The sequence below is a fragment of the Neomonachus schauinslandi genome, chromosome X (genome assembly GCF_002201575.2).
Source record: "Neomonachus schauinslandi chromosome X, ASM220157v2, whole genome shotgun sequence".
Classification (NCBI taxonomy): domain Eukaryota; kingdom Metazoa; phylum Chordata; class Mammalia; order Carnivora; family Phocidae; genus Neomonachus; species Neomonachus schauinslandi.
This window is the reverse complement of record NC_058419.1, coordinates 98,131,922-98,146,880: the sequence shown is the minus strand read 5'-3', so window position 1 is coordinate 98,146,880 and position 14,959 is coordinate 98,131,922. Positions and strand designations below refer to the sequence as shown.

The following is a 14,959-nucleotide window of genomic DNA, read 5'->3' as shown; positions in this document are numbered from 1 at the left end:
CAGCAACTAACTTTCCTTTTATAAATTAGCTCCATTCCAGATTAAAACAGATGAAAGATTTCCAGTCATTGTGGCCAGACCTCAGGGTGGAAAATGAGCTCAGGAAGGCAGCTATCTGAAACTGAATCCTCCCTGGAATGGACATTCCGTTCTAAGTCCTCTTCAGGGAAACTCCAACAATAGCTCAAGCAGAAGCAAACAGTTGTCTTCCAGGTAGTCCACGCCAACCGTGCACTTTCTTAGCAATCTGTCCTCAGACACCCAGCCAGAGACTTAAAACTCTTGCACCCACATCAAAGAACAGCAGACCCAGCATGCACATACTGCATGAACAGAAGCGATCCACCTAATTTCTACCCTCCCTGAATCTCTCACTTGGTAGTAATTCGACAACTCCAAAGAGATCTCAGCTTTGTAGTCCCTCAAAGGAATCCCCACAAGTCAGGCTTCTTTTTTAACTGAGTTCATTTCAAGATGAATTAAAAAAATGGGAAAACAAATTTCAGAGATAAGCCAGAAATACCACTGATTACAGGAATGATCTCAATTAAGCAACAGACATTTCAGTCTGAGGTTTATAACTTTTACAATTCATTGAGCCCTTAGAAAAAAAATAATGTACTAAGAATTATTCTACTCTGTTTTATTAGTTATCGTGTGTGTGTGTGTCTGTGTGTCTGAATATAAAAATACGCACCAGGATTCACTGTTACACATGAACCATTTTTAGCCTGGACACCTGAGTTCCAAAAACATAATGATTTCATGACTAAAGAACAGACGATTGCTGCAGTATTTAATCATTCCTATATGTGCCTACAAACAATCAGGTACAAGTAACCCATAGATAACAGGCACAAACCCTCCTCTCAAGGAGCAAGGGAATGAGTCAGAAGCAACCTGACATTGACATCAGAGGATATAATTACTTGAGCAGAATTATCTACAGTGTGTTTTCTTTAAGAACACAGAACAGAGATGCCTATCCTGCCCTAGGGTAGTCAGGAATGCTTTTTAATGATGTTCTATAAACAAACACCAAAATAATGAACAGAAATTGTTAGAAGAAGATAGGGTGATAGTGGTTTTTGTAAGAACATTCCAGGAAGTGGGAAACAAGTCATAGGTATGCAATTACATGATTTATTTGGGGAGCCACAATTTTTTTTTTATGACTAGAGAGAAGTGCACATGGAAGAGAATAGCAGATAAAAAGGTGAGAGACGTACTGTAAAGGGCCCCATGTGCTGGGGCCTTGGATTTTACCCTGTAGCTAGAGGATTCTCTATAGGATGCTAAGCTACAGGCACAAGATTTGATTTGTGTTTTAGAAACATGACTGGGGTAACAATGAGAAGGACGGATCTGTTTAAGACCAGATTAAAGCGAGGAGATCTCAGACACACACACAAACACACATGCGTGAACACACACCATCAGAGATCATCTCTTGATCTGTGCATCTGTTTATACAATTTGTTATCTCTTTGGAAGTTGAATGTAAATTAGCTATTCATTAATATTAAAAGTTAAAATAATACAAAATACAAAAACTGTCCACTTTGTGAACACTTTGCCAATGACCAAGAAACGCCCCTTCCTAATGCCTACAATAAGTAACTCTGTGAAGCAACATTATTATTCCTAATTTTTTCCTGAAGACAATCAATATTAAATACACTTAGCTCAGTACCAGGAACTCAATAAATAAAGAGTTAAATACTGACTTGTCCACGATAAATTAACTTGATAGGTAAGTCAGGTTGAAAACTCAAGTAGTCTCTGGTCTTGTCTAGTTACCATGCCTGTGGACCAGCATAATCTCTAAAATGCCAGACCTTCTCATACAGGCTTTTTGGTCATAAACAACCTGAAGCACAGTATCTCACAAGGTAGGACATTTAAAACAAGGCTTAAATCACTATGACATTTTGTTCAATAAGTGATGCATGTTCCTCTATAATAGAAATGGATTGCATTCTAGTGGGTTAGCATTAAACCATCCTTTGTCTGTACCCTAAGTGGTGGATTTATTAATTTACAAGACTTATCTGTTGATTAGGTCTGGTGATGACACACTGGCCTTCAGGACACTGAGGGCTTGTTAAAGGTTTAATGCTGTATTTAAAAAAAAAATATTTTGCAGTAAGCATGGAGTCACAGGAAGCTGCAAAGAAATATGCAGGGATGTCCTGTGCAACCTTCACTCTACCTCCTACAATGTTGACACCTTGGATAACTATAGTACAATGTCATAGTTGGGAAATTACCCATATAATCTACAGAGCTTCTTCAAATTTTTACCAGTTATACATGAACTCACTTGTGTCCTTCTCTCGGTATTTGCGTGTATGTGTGTTTGTGTGTGTAGTTATGTGCATTGTTATCAAGTATATCTTGTACAACAAATGCCACCATCAAGACACAGAATAGGTCCATCAGCAGACGCTCTCTTCTGGCACCCCTACATCGAACACCCCCCACTCTTAACCTGTGGCAACCAATAATCTGTTCTTGGTCTTCATAATTTTGTTATTTCAATAATGCTATATAAAAGGAATAACACAGTATGTAACCTTGGAGGTTTTTGGTTTTTTTTTCCAAGCATGGTGCCCTTGAGATCCATGAGAGTTGTTGTATGATCAATAGGTCATTTCTTCGTATGGCTGAGTAGTATTTCATGATATCGATGCATCATTTGTTCTACATCCACCCATTTGCGGATATGAGAGTTGTGTCCAATTTCTGACTACTACAAAGAATGCTGGTGTGAACATTCATGTACAGGTTTTGTTGTGAACATCAGTTTTCTTTTTCTGGGATAAATGCCCAAGAGTAGAATTGCTGGGTGATACAGTGATTACATGTTTAGTTTTAGAAGCCAAGCTGTTTTCCTAGAATGGCTGTACCGTTTTATATTCCCACCAGCATTGTTGGAGAGACCCAGTTTCTCTGCATCCTTGTCGGCTTTAGTGTTGTCCCCTTTTTCCCAACTATTCTTGATAAAAATTGTATAAAGTGCCTAACATTATGGTTTGATATACATAGTGAAGTGATAACTACAGTCAACCTAATTAACATACCATCTCACATAGTTATCTTTTTTGTGATGAGAGCACCTGAAATCTATTCTCATAGCAAATTGCCAGTATTCGATACAGTATTATTAACAATAGCCACCACGCTGTACATCAGATCTCTATACTTACTCATCTTATATAACTGCACCTTTGTACCCTTTGACCAACATTTCCCCATTGTTTCCATCTCTCCAGCCCTGGTAGCCACCCTTTTACTCTCTGATTCTATGCATTCGACTTTTTGAGATTCCACATATAAGTGAGATCATGCAGGGTTTTTTTTTTTCTTTCTGTGTTTGGCTGACAGTTGTTGTCTCTTCCTTACAAAATGGGAAAGGTGTTATTAACAATATATTTTTATAGACAATATATTTCTATTTTTCATTGCCAAATTCTTTTGCCCTTCCTCAGAGAAATTATTTAAATGTGCTTTGAGTCCTCTCACCCTTCTATACTCTAGGACAAATTACTTAATGGTCAGTGTCACTTTTTCTCTAATACTTTTTCTTCAAAGATTTTATTTATTTACCTGAGAGAGAGACAGAGAGAGCACAAGCAGGGGGAGAGAGAGAGAGGGAGAAGCAGGCTCCCCGCTGAGTAGGGAGCCTGATGCAGGGCTTGGGGGCTTGATCCCAGGACCCTGAGATCATGACCTGAGCTGAAGGCAGATGCTTAACCTACTGAGCCACCCAGGCGCCCCTCCCTAATACATCTTAAAATGAAATCACTACTTCTTCTTCACACCCAAATACATACTGCAAGCTCTTCTAGGTTATAAAGAAAATGGATCTCTTCTTCAAGAGAGAAATTGGTGAAGATAAGAAAAAAGAGTAAATGAGTGATTTTTACAGGATACCCACAGAAAGCAAGTTGAAAAAGGGAGGGAAGGCACCAACTGTAAGAAAGAGAAAAAAAGGAATAGACTAGTGTGGAATCGAGGAAGAATATTGTAGATGTGAAGGAAGCAGTTAACACTGAGAAGTGCCATTGGGAGTTACCAAGATAGATGCAGGAAAGAAAAAATATCTGGGTTGAAAATAGCAAAACAAAGTAAAACCAAGAACCAAAAGACTACAGTAAAATGGAGTATAGGTAATCAGAGAAGAAAATAAAACCCAGTGACCAAAAAAAGCAAACCTTCATTATTTATTTATATATATTAAGCTTCAACCAGAACTAAATTCTTTTGTTGTCCTATAAAATGCAATCAAATTATCATTATTATTATAACATTTTCTTATATGTAAATGGCTGTAATTACAGCATGCAACAAAATATTACACACATTATTAAAAAATACTTATGTGCCTGGTTCTGGAAAAACAGTGGTGAGCAAAAGCAACTGAGATCTTTGCATTCGTGGAACTTACCATGTAATCTGAGTGATAAGCATTGGTTAGTAACACACACACACACACACACACACACATACATGTCTGTCATCCATATATATATATATGAAATCAAGACAGTGCTGTGTGTTATGGTAGGATATTATATGATAGGGGCATCTTATCTACTCAAGGGAATTCTGACATCTTCCCATAGGGAGTGGCTTATAAGTGGGAAGGGGTGTTAGCTAGGTCAAAGTAAAGGGTGAGGAAGGTTCTGGACAAAGAGCAAAACGTGCAAAAGCCCTACGGTGGGAAGAAGTGAGGCCTATTCAAGGACCAGAAAGAACCCCAGAAAAGTGGTAAGGCAGGGGCAGCATTACAGGAGATGTGACAGGAGAGGAACACAGTGTCTAGATCTTGTTCTATTTTGTTTTGCTTTCCTAGCAATGAGCAGAAGCTACTGAAGTGACCGAATGTGCACTGATATTGTCAAACTTAGATGACTGGATGAGTTTTAGAGAATAGATTAGAAGGAATGGGGAAGAGGCAATGCAAAACACCAGAATGGCTACCGAGGCTATATTCCTAGGGAGACAAAGCTACTTGAGCTAGGCTGATGGTAGAGGAGATGAAAAGAAGTGGGTCAAAAGATACTGGGGAGATAAAACCCAAGTAATTAGTGGTTTAGACACAAGCGGTTTAGAGATAAGCATTTCAAGGATGTAATAGGTTTCAAGAGCTTGTGAAACTGGAATGGTAGCGTCATTCACTGATAAAGGGAACAATGAGAAAAGATCAGGTTTCATGGACAGACGAAAAGTTTTGTTCAGGGCACTTAGAGTAGAGGTGACTTTGTCACATACAAATGGAGATGCCAACCAGGCAGCTGAAATTGCAGTTCTGGAATTTACTAGAGAAATCTGAGCTGGAGGTATAATTTGGTTAGTTATTTCCACATGCATGTTAATAAGTCATGGGCATGGGTGCAATGACCAAGGAAGGGATTACAGAGAGAGAAGACACTCATGCTGGGAATGAGCCCTGAGGAATCCTAATATTTAAAGGTTGAGTAGAGAGAATTAGCCTGTAAAGTAGACCGAACAGAAATACCCAAAGAAATGGGAACAAAGCCAGGAGAGTGCAATGCACAGAGTTCAAGAACACACAACAGTTTTAAAAATGGAGAAAATGGTCAATGCTGGCATTGCTAAGAGTTCAAGAAAGTAGATGGAAATTTTCTCAATTGGTTTTAGTGACATGACATTCTTTCCTTCATGTGAACTATGTCGAGCGAAGTTTGAATTAAGAAAAAGAACAAAATCATAAAACTTTAAGGAAAAATATCAGTCTAGTCCAACTGATGGATATAAAGTATAGAAAGGTAATATTTTTGGTTTTTTTGTATTTATCATATTTTGATAGTATGATAGTCTCACTTATCCCATTTTCTTAAGAAAATTATCAAAAAAATCCAACAATAGTTACCTCTAATGTTTAATATTAAAATTAAATGACTGATAGCTCCTTGAGGAATAAATAAAATATTAAACCACACTGTTTCTTATACTTGGGAGGTGACATTGGGATATAATATTTTTTTTTCTTTTCCGAACTATGTTGTAGTGTTTGTGTTTTCTGAATGGAAGCATTATTTTCAGGTTTAATAGTATTTATTGGTTTTATAAATACTTGTCAAGCCAAACATTTTGTATGCAAACCATTTAATTTCTAGACTTTGTGTGTATGTGTGTGTGAGAGAGAAAGAGAGAGAGAAATCTATTCATACTAGTGATACTTAATAGTGCTATGCACATACAAGGTACTGTCAGTAACTATTCCTGTAGGATAGATTAATGTCTCATTAATCCTTGTCTATGCATCACAACCCCTTCTACTCATTCTCTAATTCACATCTCCATATGCCCAGACTCTAAGGCCTATTTATAGAGGTAGATTCTTTGATGAAATCCTCCATAATCACATCAGCCATAAGTAGTTATTTCTGGCTGATGTGTACCATGCTCTGTAACTCTCTTGACATATTATAGTTGTATTTATATGCATGTGTGTGTGAGTGTGTGTGTGTGCGCGCACATACAGAGTTATAATCTCAAAGAAGTCAGAGAGAACATAGCAGGTGTTTGCTAATGTTTGGCTACAAGCAAGTAAAAACCTAATAGTAAAAAAGTTGCTCAATACCATATTAATATTCCATCTAGTCTTACTTCCCCCAAAGCTAACTGATAAGTACATTACACTCATCCATGACTAAATTTCAATTACTCAAGTGCCTTCTATCGCTTCAGTACAATTCTAGTTTTATTTAAACTGAACTGTCAATGTTTTCTAAGTATTTTTACCATTTTTCCAGATTCAAGAATAATCAATTTTACTAATGGTTCTCAAGAAATTTTAGACATTTCTCCAATAAGCATCTATATTAACTAAAATAGCATTAAATAAAGTGCAAACTTACCTTGCATATCTATGCAATTCTGTATTCTCTAAAGGATGATTTTTCACATTGCTTAACAACTCTGACCGAGCAATTGAAATTCAGACTATGATAAATGTTTTACACTGAAGTCTCATTTCATTATACAGCAGTCAGTTGAAATGGGGTTTCCGAAGAAGGTATTTTTAGGAAGTGCAGAGTACAGGAAAAAGCTGAATACATTACACAATTTAAATATTTATTGAAGCTTTTCTACTGAGGCAACATTTTGGTGATATCTCACAGAAATAGCAATACGGGAAAGGAAATTAGGGGTAAATAGATGGCAGAGACTGTGGAAACCAAGACACCTGGTGTTGCAAGTGCGATCCTCACTCATAAGGTCATTAAATGGGAGATTGGAAGAAACTCCTCTTTACTGAAATATTACTTTCCTTAGGATTTTATCATTCTACCTAGATGCTTCTACAATTTCTTGGCATGTTCTTGTCTTCCATATGGAATTCCTGACCCCCCTTTGACACTCCACGATCTTTCTAGTTGGTCTCATCCAAACTCGAGACCCTAAAAGGCTGTCCATTGATTTTACTATAAAGAAAAAATCATCCCCATGGCCTCTGAGGCTCTGAGTGACTAGACCCCAGCTCTCACCATTTTAGCAGCACACCAGTCCCAAACTTTCCCTGACTTACTATACTCAAGGAAAATTCACCTTCTTTTAGTTCTTTCTTCATACCAAGTTCTATCTTCACATACGTTGTTTCCTCTGAATGTAAACATTTTTCCGCTCTCTTTTTCCCTTTGACCACTATTCCCCAATCCCATTCTTCTTTGTGTTGCTTTGAATGTAATTTTCCTGGGGATCTCTCCCCAATTTCTAATACTAGTCTAGGTCTCACTCTTATACATTCTTATAACAATGTGTGTTTTATTCTCCGGCCCTTATCTCAAATGCAATTTAAATTCTAACCTAATCCTTAATTCTAATCTCAGTGAGTTCACTTGTTTAGAACATTATCTCCAGAGACTAGTACGGTACCTGACATGAAGGATAATATATTATCTGCATGAATGAATAACAAACTGTTCTTTCTTTAAACAATGATCACCCAAACCCAATACAATACAAACTTTACAGAGTCACTTCTTTTGATACTTTTAGTTCTGGATTTCTTTTGAGAGCAACTCTGTTTCCAGAAATTTAAAGTAAAACACTGCAAAATCCACAGGCTTGAGCGAACTGAACTCCGTGATAATACTTGGTGCTCTCTGACATAGCCCATTAGAGATGGGGTGTGTAGACCTAATCCAAAGGAATCCTCTAGATCTTCAGCAGCTGTTCACATGGCTCCTGACCTGCCCTTCAGGCTCTACTAAATCAGGATTCCCCAGCTGTCTGAGCTTCCAGTAAGCTCTTTTAGTTAACCAGCTACAAGTCAACATTGCTTCTATCTAGTTGCACTCTGTAGAGTGAGATTTTCCCTTTTCCTTCCAAGTTATTTCCCAATATACGGGAGCCATTGGGATTCACAGATAATTTTATCGGTTCCTCAGCCATTTTGATAACATTATTTCTAATCCTGCCCTCCTTGAGCATCAGTAGAAAAAGGAATTACTCAACCTGCCTTTGGTGAAATATGTGGGCAGTTCTGATTCTGTGATTTTTCTCTTTCGCATTTCTTTAGTTTGACCTCACACGGTTTCCAAGGCTAAAAATCTGTACTCCTAACAGTGTGCTGACTCCCATGCCCTTTAACTCAGCACTTAGCTCAGGCTAAGGTAGTACCGCAGCTGTAATCTGATAAAGGAGCAGACAAGTTGTGTGCAAATACAGATGGGTGCCAAGAATGAGCAAAACGCCACTGATGTTTATGCCCTTTTATAGTCCTGATTCAATGACAGTCTTAGCCAGAAACAGAGCAGGAGGGGGGACAGCAATTTAAAACAAAACAAAGCAAAAATCAAGGAGAGGGTGAAAACACTGAAAGGGCAACTCCTTTATTTGCCCGTAATTGGACATAAGATGAGACTACTATAATGCTAATTGTGCTCAATTAATACTGGTCTTTCTAAAACATCAATTGTTTCATAGTGGTAGAGATAAAGTACATTTAAAAGTTGGAAGTAAACTGGCCAAATACTACACACTATCTTGGCATATGTAAATTCCTTCCTTGTTGCAATGCATGTGAATGGGTTGAATATTTATTAAATACAAGCTAAAAGCATGACAATTCAAACATCTATTTTTTTCAAACATCTATTTTCCTCAAGCTTCTTTAAAATCATGTTAACCCTGTTCAAAACCCATTTAAATGTCAACATTCTCACTTTATTACATGGATAAGCACTGGCTTTCATGATGCACTTTAATACTCCTCCTATTCATTCCAACAACCAAATTATATACGAAGATAAATAAATTAATAAACTAAAAGAAGTAAAAATAGAAGCAAAGCTCCTCCTCAGATCCTGGTACTTGAACAGTAACGTAAGACTGAATCTTTTTAACCAGGCTTCGATATACTTCAGATGTCAAACATCAATTTTCCAACATCTTTTCCTTAAAATAATTATGGAATTATATTATTTTCTGAAAATTATATGGAATCGAAATATTGTATTAAGAGTTCTGGAAGAGCCATTTACGAACAACAACAGCAGCATCAACAATTTACCAGCAAAGAAATGACAGTTCCATTCCAGTTAAAGGATAATTGTCAATTCGCCCCCACCTTCCATTACTGAAGAGTGGCACGCATAATGACAAAGCCAAAGTGAGGCACTGAGGCAGAAGGCAAAAGATAATAAAGGAGACAGGGAAGGAATTGATTTCCAAACTCAATCCAGGCTGCTAGGAACACTTTTTCTCAGGGCTTAATATCATCACATATACTTTGCAAAATCCCTCTGGGGACAGTAAGACCCTGAGAACATTGCCCTGTGGGTTCTTTCACCTATTAAAATTCCCAGGTGTTTTGAATACATGCTATCAGAATAACATCAGATGGAGCAAAGAGTTGAATAGACATTGTTTTTTAAAATGGCCGCCTCAGTAGAGGGCTTGAGCTGTGCCAGGGGGAGTATTGCCTTTTGGTTTTGTTATTGGGCATGTGGTAGAGGTTGTGCAGTCTTCAGGTTAGGACTCTTTTAAGCACGAGCAAGCAGGACCATTTTCCTCTCTTCATTCTCATTATGCCTGCTGCCTGTAAGAACTGTGGCCGAGAAAGTTAAGATACCCGTGAACACCAGAACCAAGGTTTTTGCGCTTCCCCCTTCCCCCTGCCTCATCTGCCCCATATTCAGGGCAGTCATCTTGAATGGAGAAAAAGAAAGACCATGTTGTCCCTCAGAGTTACTGTTTCTGGATCCCTGGAGGAGACCTCTGGTTTAAAAAAAGGTACATGCAAAATTATATTATGCTGTAAGATATGGGAAAAATAAGCTTTTTACACTATAGATTTCAGGAAAAAAGTCAACTAAATCATGTTTGTTGTTACTCCTCAAATGATAGTTTGCATATGAGCGATTCACAAAGAGCCGGGTTACTGTCCCCTTCAAGACAGGATATGAGAATCTCTAAAAGACACGTTCACTTTTAATATTAACTAGAGGGAGCTTGAAATTTTACAAAGATGAAGATTTGAAGAAAAATTCCACACGTGACATCCATAGACAAACCCTCTCCAAAGTGGCAAAATAATAAACTACCCAACACTGCCAACTGAACTTTCGTATCTGTATGTAAATTAAACTTCCGAAATCCAAATCCGTGTTCTATTACTCTGTCAATATTGTAGAGAGTGAAACCCCAAGAAGTTTAACTAACAGATGTTTTTAAATGAGGAGAAAGGTGAAGACTGCAAGATGTTTGCTTGTTTATTTGTGTTCTGAAGCTCAGTCTGCTGCCTGGAGCATACTCCCCAAAGAGAAACATTTCCATGCAATTCTGTTATGGAACTTGGTTGCATTTAATAAAAAAAAAAAAAGTCTCTTCATTTCCCATACTGCAGCCCATGACCCTCCCAGGAAAATGTTCCAATATGAGCCAAGTGCCTTGATAACAGAACACAAATCTCCTAGGATGATAGCAGGACTTTGTGAGAAAGAAAACCATTGCCTCCTTCTGAATCCAATCAAAATCTGAATGTGCTATATAAAAATAAACCAAGGTCATCATTATTCTTCTCATTGTGATTTGGCTTGCCTTCAAATTACATACCCTGTATATCTGAAATAGCTGCACCGCCTCCATTAACTGAGTTTGACATCATTTTAATCAATGTATCTTTTCAGAATGAAAGGCAGAAATGTCAAATTCCTACCATTACGCATTCTTTTAACTGTAATCTGCATTAAATAAAAGCCTGTCTTTGAGAAATAACATATACTTAAAGAAATATAACTAGCATCAATTTCATCTTAAAATGTAACTGGGTAAATATTCAACAACACATCCCTACCTCATTGTAGGTTCATGATTTTGTATTATTTTTCTTTTTTTTTTAATATTTTATTTATTTATTTGAGAGAGAGAATGAGATAGAGAGCATGAGAGGGGGGAGGGTCAGAGAGAGAGGCAGACTCCCCGCCAAGCAGGGAGCCCGATGTGGGACTCGATCCCGGGACTCCAGGATCATGACCCGAGCCGAAGGCAGTCGCTTAACCAACTGAGCCACCCAGGCGCCCCTTGTATTATTTTTCTTAAAAGACTCCCCTCCCTCAAATTGTATAATCCCAGGCCCCGTAAAACCTTGGTCTGCTCCTTCCTTCATGGTTTGTTATGTTTCGTTGGACAGAGGACATACATTAGTCTTATTTGTCAATTTCTTAAAAAAATGATGTATGTCTAAAATAGAAAATCAAAGACATGAACAGAAAATTATCTTCAAAGAAAGCTTAATTTCCAGTGAACTGTCAACGGCTCTGTGATTTAAGTGTGTCTTCATGCATTTATATAATCAGATACACTCACATCAAAATACCATGTTTCCTGTATCTGCAGTGGAAGAAAGAATAGTTTAATAAAACGAATGATAAATCATTTTTAATAAGCTAGGGGAATATTACAGTAGAAGGTGGAAGGGGAAGGAAAGTTTGGGAAATCACTTTGCTTTTTTCTTGTGATAAAGCCATGATGAAAGATAATAAAACAAAATTTTTAAAAACCCTGACTTTTCTAAGACAACAAAGATTTAAATCTCTTTTATTAAACCACACAAGTGGTTAAGAATTTGACAATTTGTTTCTCATGTAACAAATGACTTGGACTACAAGGATTTCAAATGAATACTTCAGAACCAAAGAGGAAGCTGTATTAATATCTCTGTCCAAATTATGAATTTATATCTCAGTACTCTCTAGCTGGAGTAGTGTCAACTGACACATTTTTTTTCCCCTTAAATAACATAAATTTGCACAAAACACTTGGTAATCTTTAAGTTTACAGTAACTACTACGTGACATTCTCTACTGCATTTTCCATAATGTTATGCCACATAAGAGATAGAGAAAACTTCTTATTCAATTAAAAAATATATTATCCACTTAGATCAGCAATCTCTTTTTCAGAGTTAAGATGCCCTTAGAAGACTCTGTAAATGAAATCATTCTAAATGGTGATTTTATTAGAACTCAAGATAATTTCTATCATTTAAAAAATTCCAATGAAATGTATATTTGCAATAAATTATTTGAGTGACTCTTTGCAATGCAATATTTGAGCAATTCTAAAAGTAAACAATCTTTATGTTAATACAGGGATCTTCTGGCAACTACTTTCATAAAAACCACCCACGTGTACTCTTTTACGTTTTTTCAAACTAAGGCAATTCAAAAAAAAAAAAAAAAACACCTCATTCCAATGTCAATACATTCAAACAGAAGTATGTCAGCTGGTAAAAGTTAATGTAGAATATAACCGTGTGAATATCTTCATATTCTCTTAACGAACCCACTGTCATGCAGCTTAAAGTTTCACCTGATAGCTTTAAAATGTGCTTTAATAAAGTCCTACAGAGCTTGTCCCAAAAAGGTTAGCTTTCTTTAAATTCTAATGAAGAATTTGAAGTTATTTGAATATCTATGACAAAGCGGAGAGTAGGTTTGCCTTGCTTCATTCTTTGTTATTTTTTGAATTGCATCTTTGCTATTTTTTCTACATCACTCTCTACACTGGTTTCTGGTGTGAATTTTATAGGTATAACAATGGATCAATCAATATGCGTACATTGCGAAGAATATACGCCGTTGTATTTTTGTAACATTAGTAAATGGGATGGTTTTTCAACCAGAAAGCAATTCTGGTGCTCACCTAATAAATTTGTAAAATAAGGAAATTTCATTAAACATGTTTTACTATAAACTCTGGTAGCATCTAATGCGAATCAGTAAGTGCACAATGTTCTTTTTTTTTTTTTTTTTTTTTGGCACAGAGGCCAGAGTTGTGTTGTGACCTTTTTACCAGAAGTTTTGAAGAATTACTTATTTGGAGAGACTTACTTTCTTCACTGTTAATTATAGGCATCACCATCGTATCTGTTTCAGAATGGCTATAATCCACCAGTCAAAGGCAGGGGGTGAGGGAGACAAGGTAATCGCCTCTGTCCATCTCTTTGGGACACACTGTACTCTTCATATATTATTTTTATACATTATTTTTACTACTGTGCCAGAGTCAATTTCTCAATTTTTCATTAGTCATCATGACTTTCTTAAAATAAACAAAATAGATGCACTTTATATAAAAGCCAAATAAAAAAGCTTTACTGAAAACCTAGGTCATACTAGACATGAAACAACACGGTGAGCTTACTGTGAAATGATCAGAAGTCCCTCTTGCTTTTATGTTGTGTTCTCAACAAAAGTGTCTGGTCATTTGCCAGCAAAGATCATATCACTATTTGAAGGAATTTTCATGATATGCTACAGAAAAGAACACTCAAAATACTAAATATGAGACAAGGATTTTTAAATTAAATATTTATCATACTTTCCTCCGCCTCCATTTATCCATCACAATTCGTTCTGTTTTTTAATTTTTTCCCCCCAAGATGTGCCAGATAGAATTTTTCTAACCTTGGGGTCTCCACACATCATTCCACTACCACAATTAGTTCATTGAGAATATATAGCAGATCACTGCCCCACATGCAACCATTACTGAAGAGAGGATCAAATAATCAAGATAATAACTCAGATACACGAACGACTTCAGAGCAATTAAAATAGTTTGTTACAAATACTTCAGGTCAGTCATGCATATTCTATTACTTTAGTGGTTTCTTAAAAAAGAAAGATCTTGATTATATTTGTAAAGAAAAAACTTTAAACTCTACTTCATTTCTACTGAAAAGTTTTCCCAATGAGAAACATGTACACCTGCACATATATGTGTACAGGAAATTTAAGATAACATTTATTCTTATTCACAAACTACTATAATAATTTAAAATCAATCTGCCTAATCAGTGAGCTTGCCACAAACTAAAACTTATGCCACGGTAAAAATATTCTTAGTGACTTTGTACTTACAACAGTCCTCTACTTCTTCCCACCAAAGCATTTGGGAAAAAAAAAAAAAGTATATATCAAGGCAGCAGGAAAAGTCTTGGTAAATTTTCTCCCAACTTTAGTGCTCCAGTAGGTTTAGGAATGATGAGAAATCAACCAACTTCAGCAGCCTTTTAAAAAAGAACACTTCAGTTTTTCCTATTCGTTTTTCTCTGAAGTTAATTGCCTCCAAGATCTGAGTCCTGTAAGGGGAAAGTGAGTGATCCCAACACTGAGTGAGTCAACATAGTAAATGATGCCAGGATTCTGTAGAGGCCCCTGGATATTTCAAATTCCAGGACCTGCGCAGAAGCAAGTGACCCGCCTTTTCTCTCAAGTTGGTTTCCCATAATAGGACTGCCCATGGCCACTACATATAAGGTTGTTCTTCCAGCATGGCAAGCCCTGTGAAGTCAAATAATGTTCAACTGTGTTCTGATTAATGTCCAAACCAGAATAGCACAGTGGACATAGTACTTGCTCTCACAGGCTTCTAAACATGAAAACTCCTCAGTATATAAAACGACAGTACTCTCTGT

General features: G+C 36.8%; 1 protein-coding gene across 1 annotated transcript in view; it reads right to left on the bottom strand.

Annotated features, from left to right (window-relative positions):
* DMD (dystrophin) overlaps nucleotides 1–14,723 on the bottom strand; it is a 2,077,064-nt gene extending 2,062,341 nt beyond the window's left edge. Inside the window, exon 1 of the mRNA XM_021677947.1 lies at nucleotides 14,403–14,723. Coding sequence (XP_021533622.1) covers nucleotides 14,403–14,433 — 31 coding nt within the window. The 5' untranslated portion in view covers nucleotides 14,434–14,723. The remainder of the gene's footprint in view (nucleotides 1–14,402) is intronic.
* Nucleotides 14,724–14,959: the final 236 nt, after the last annotated feature.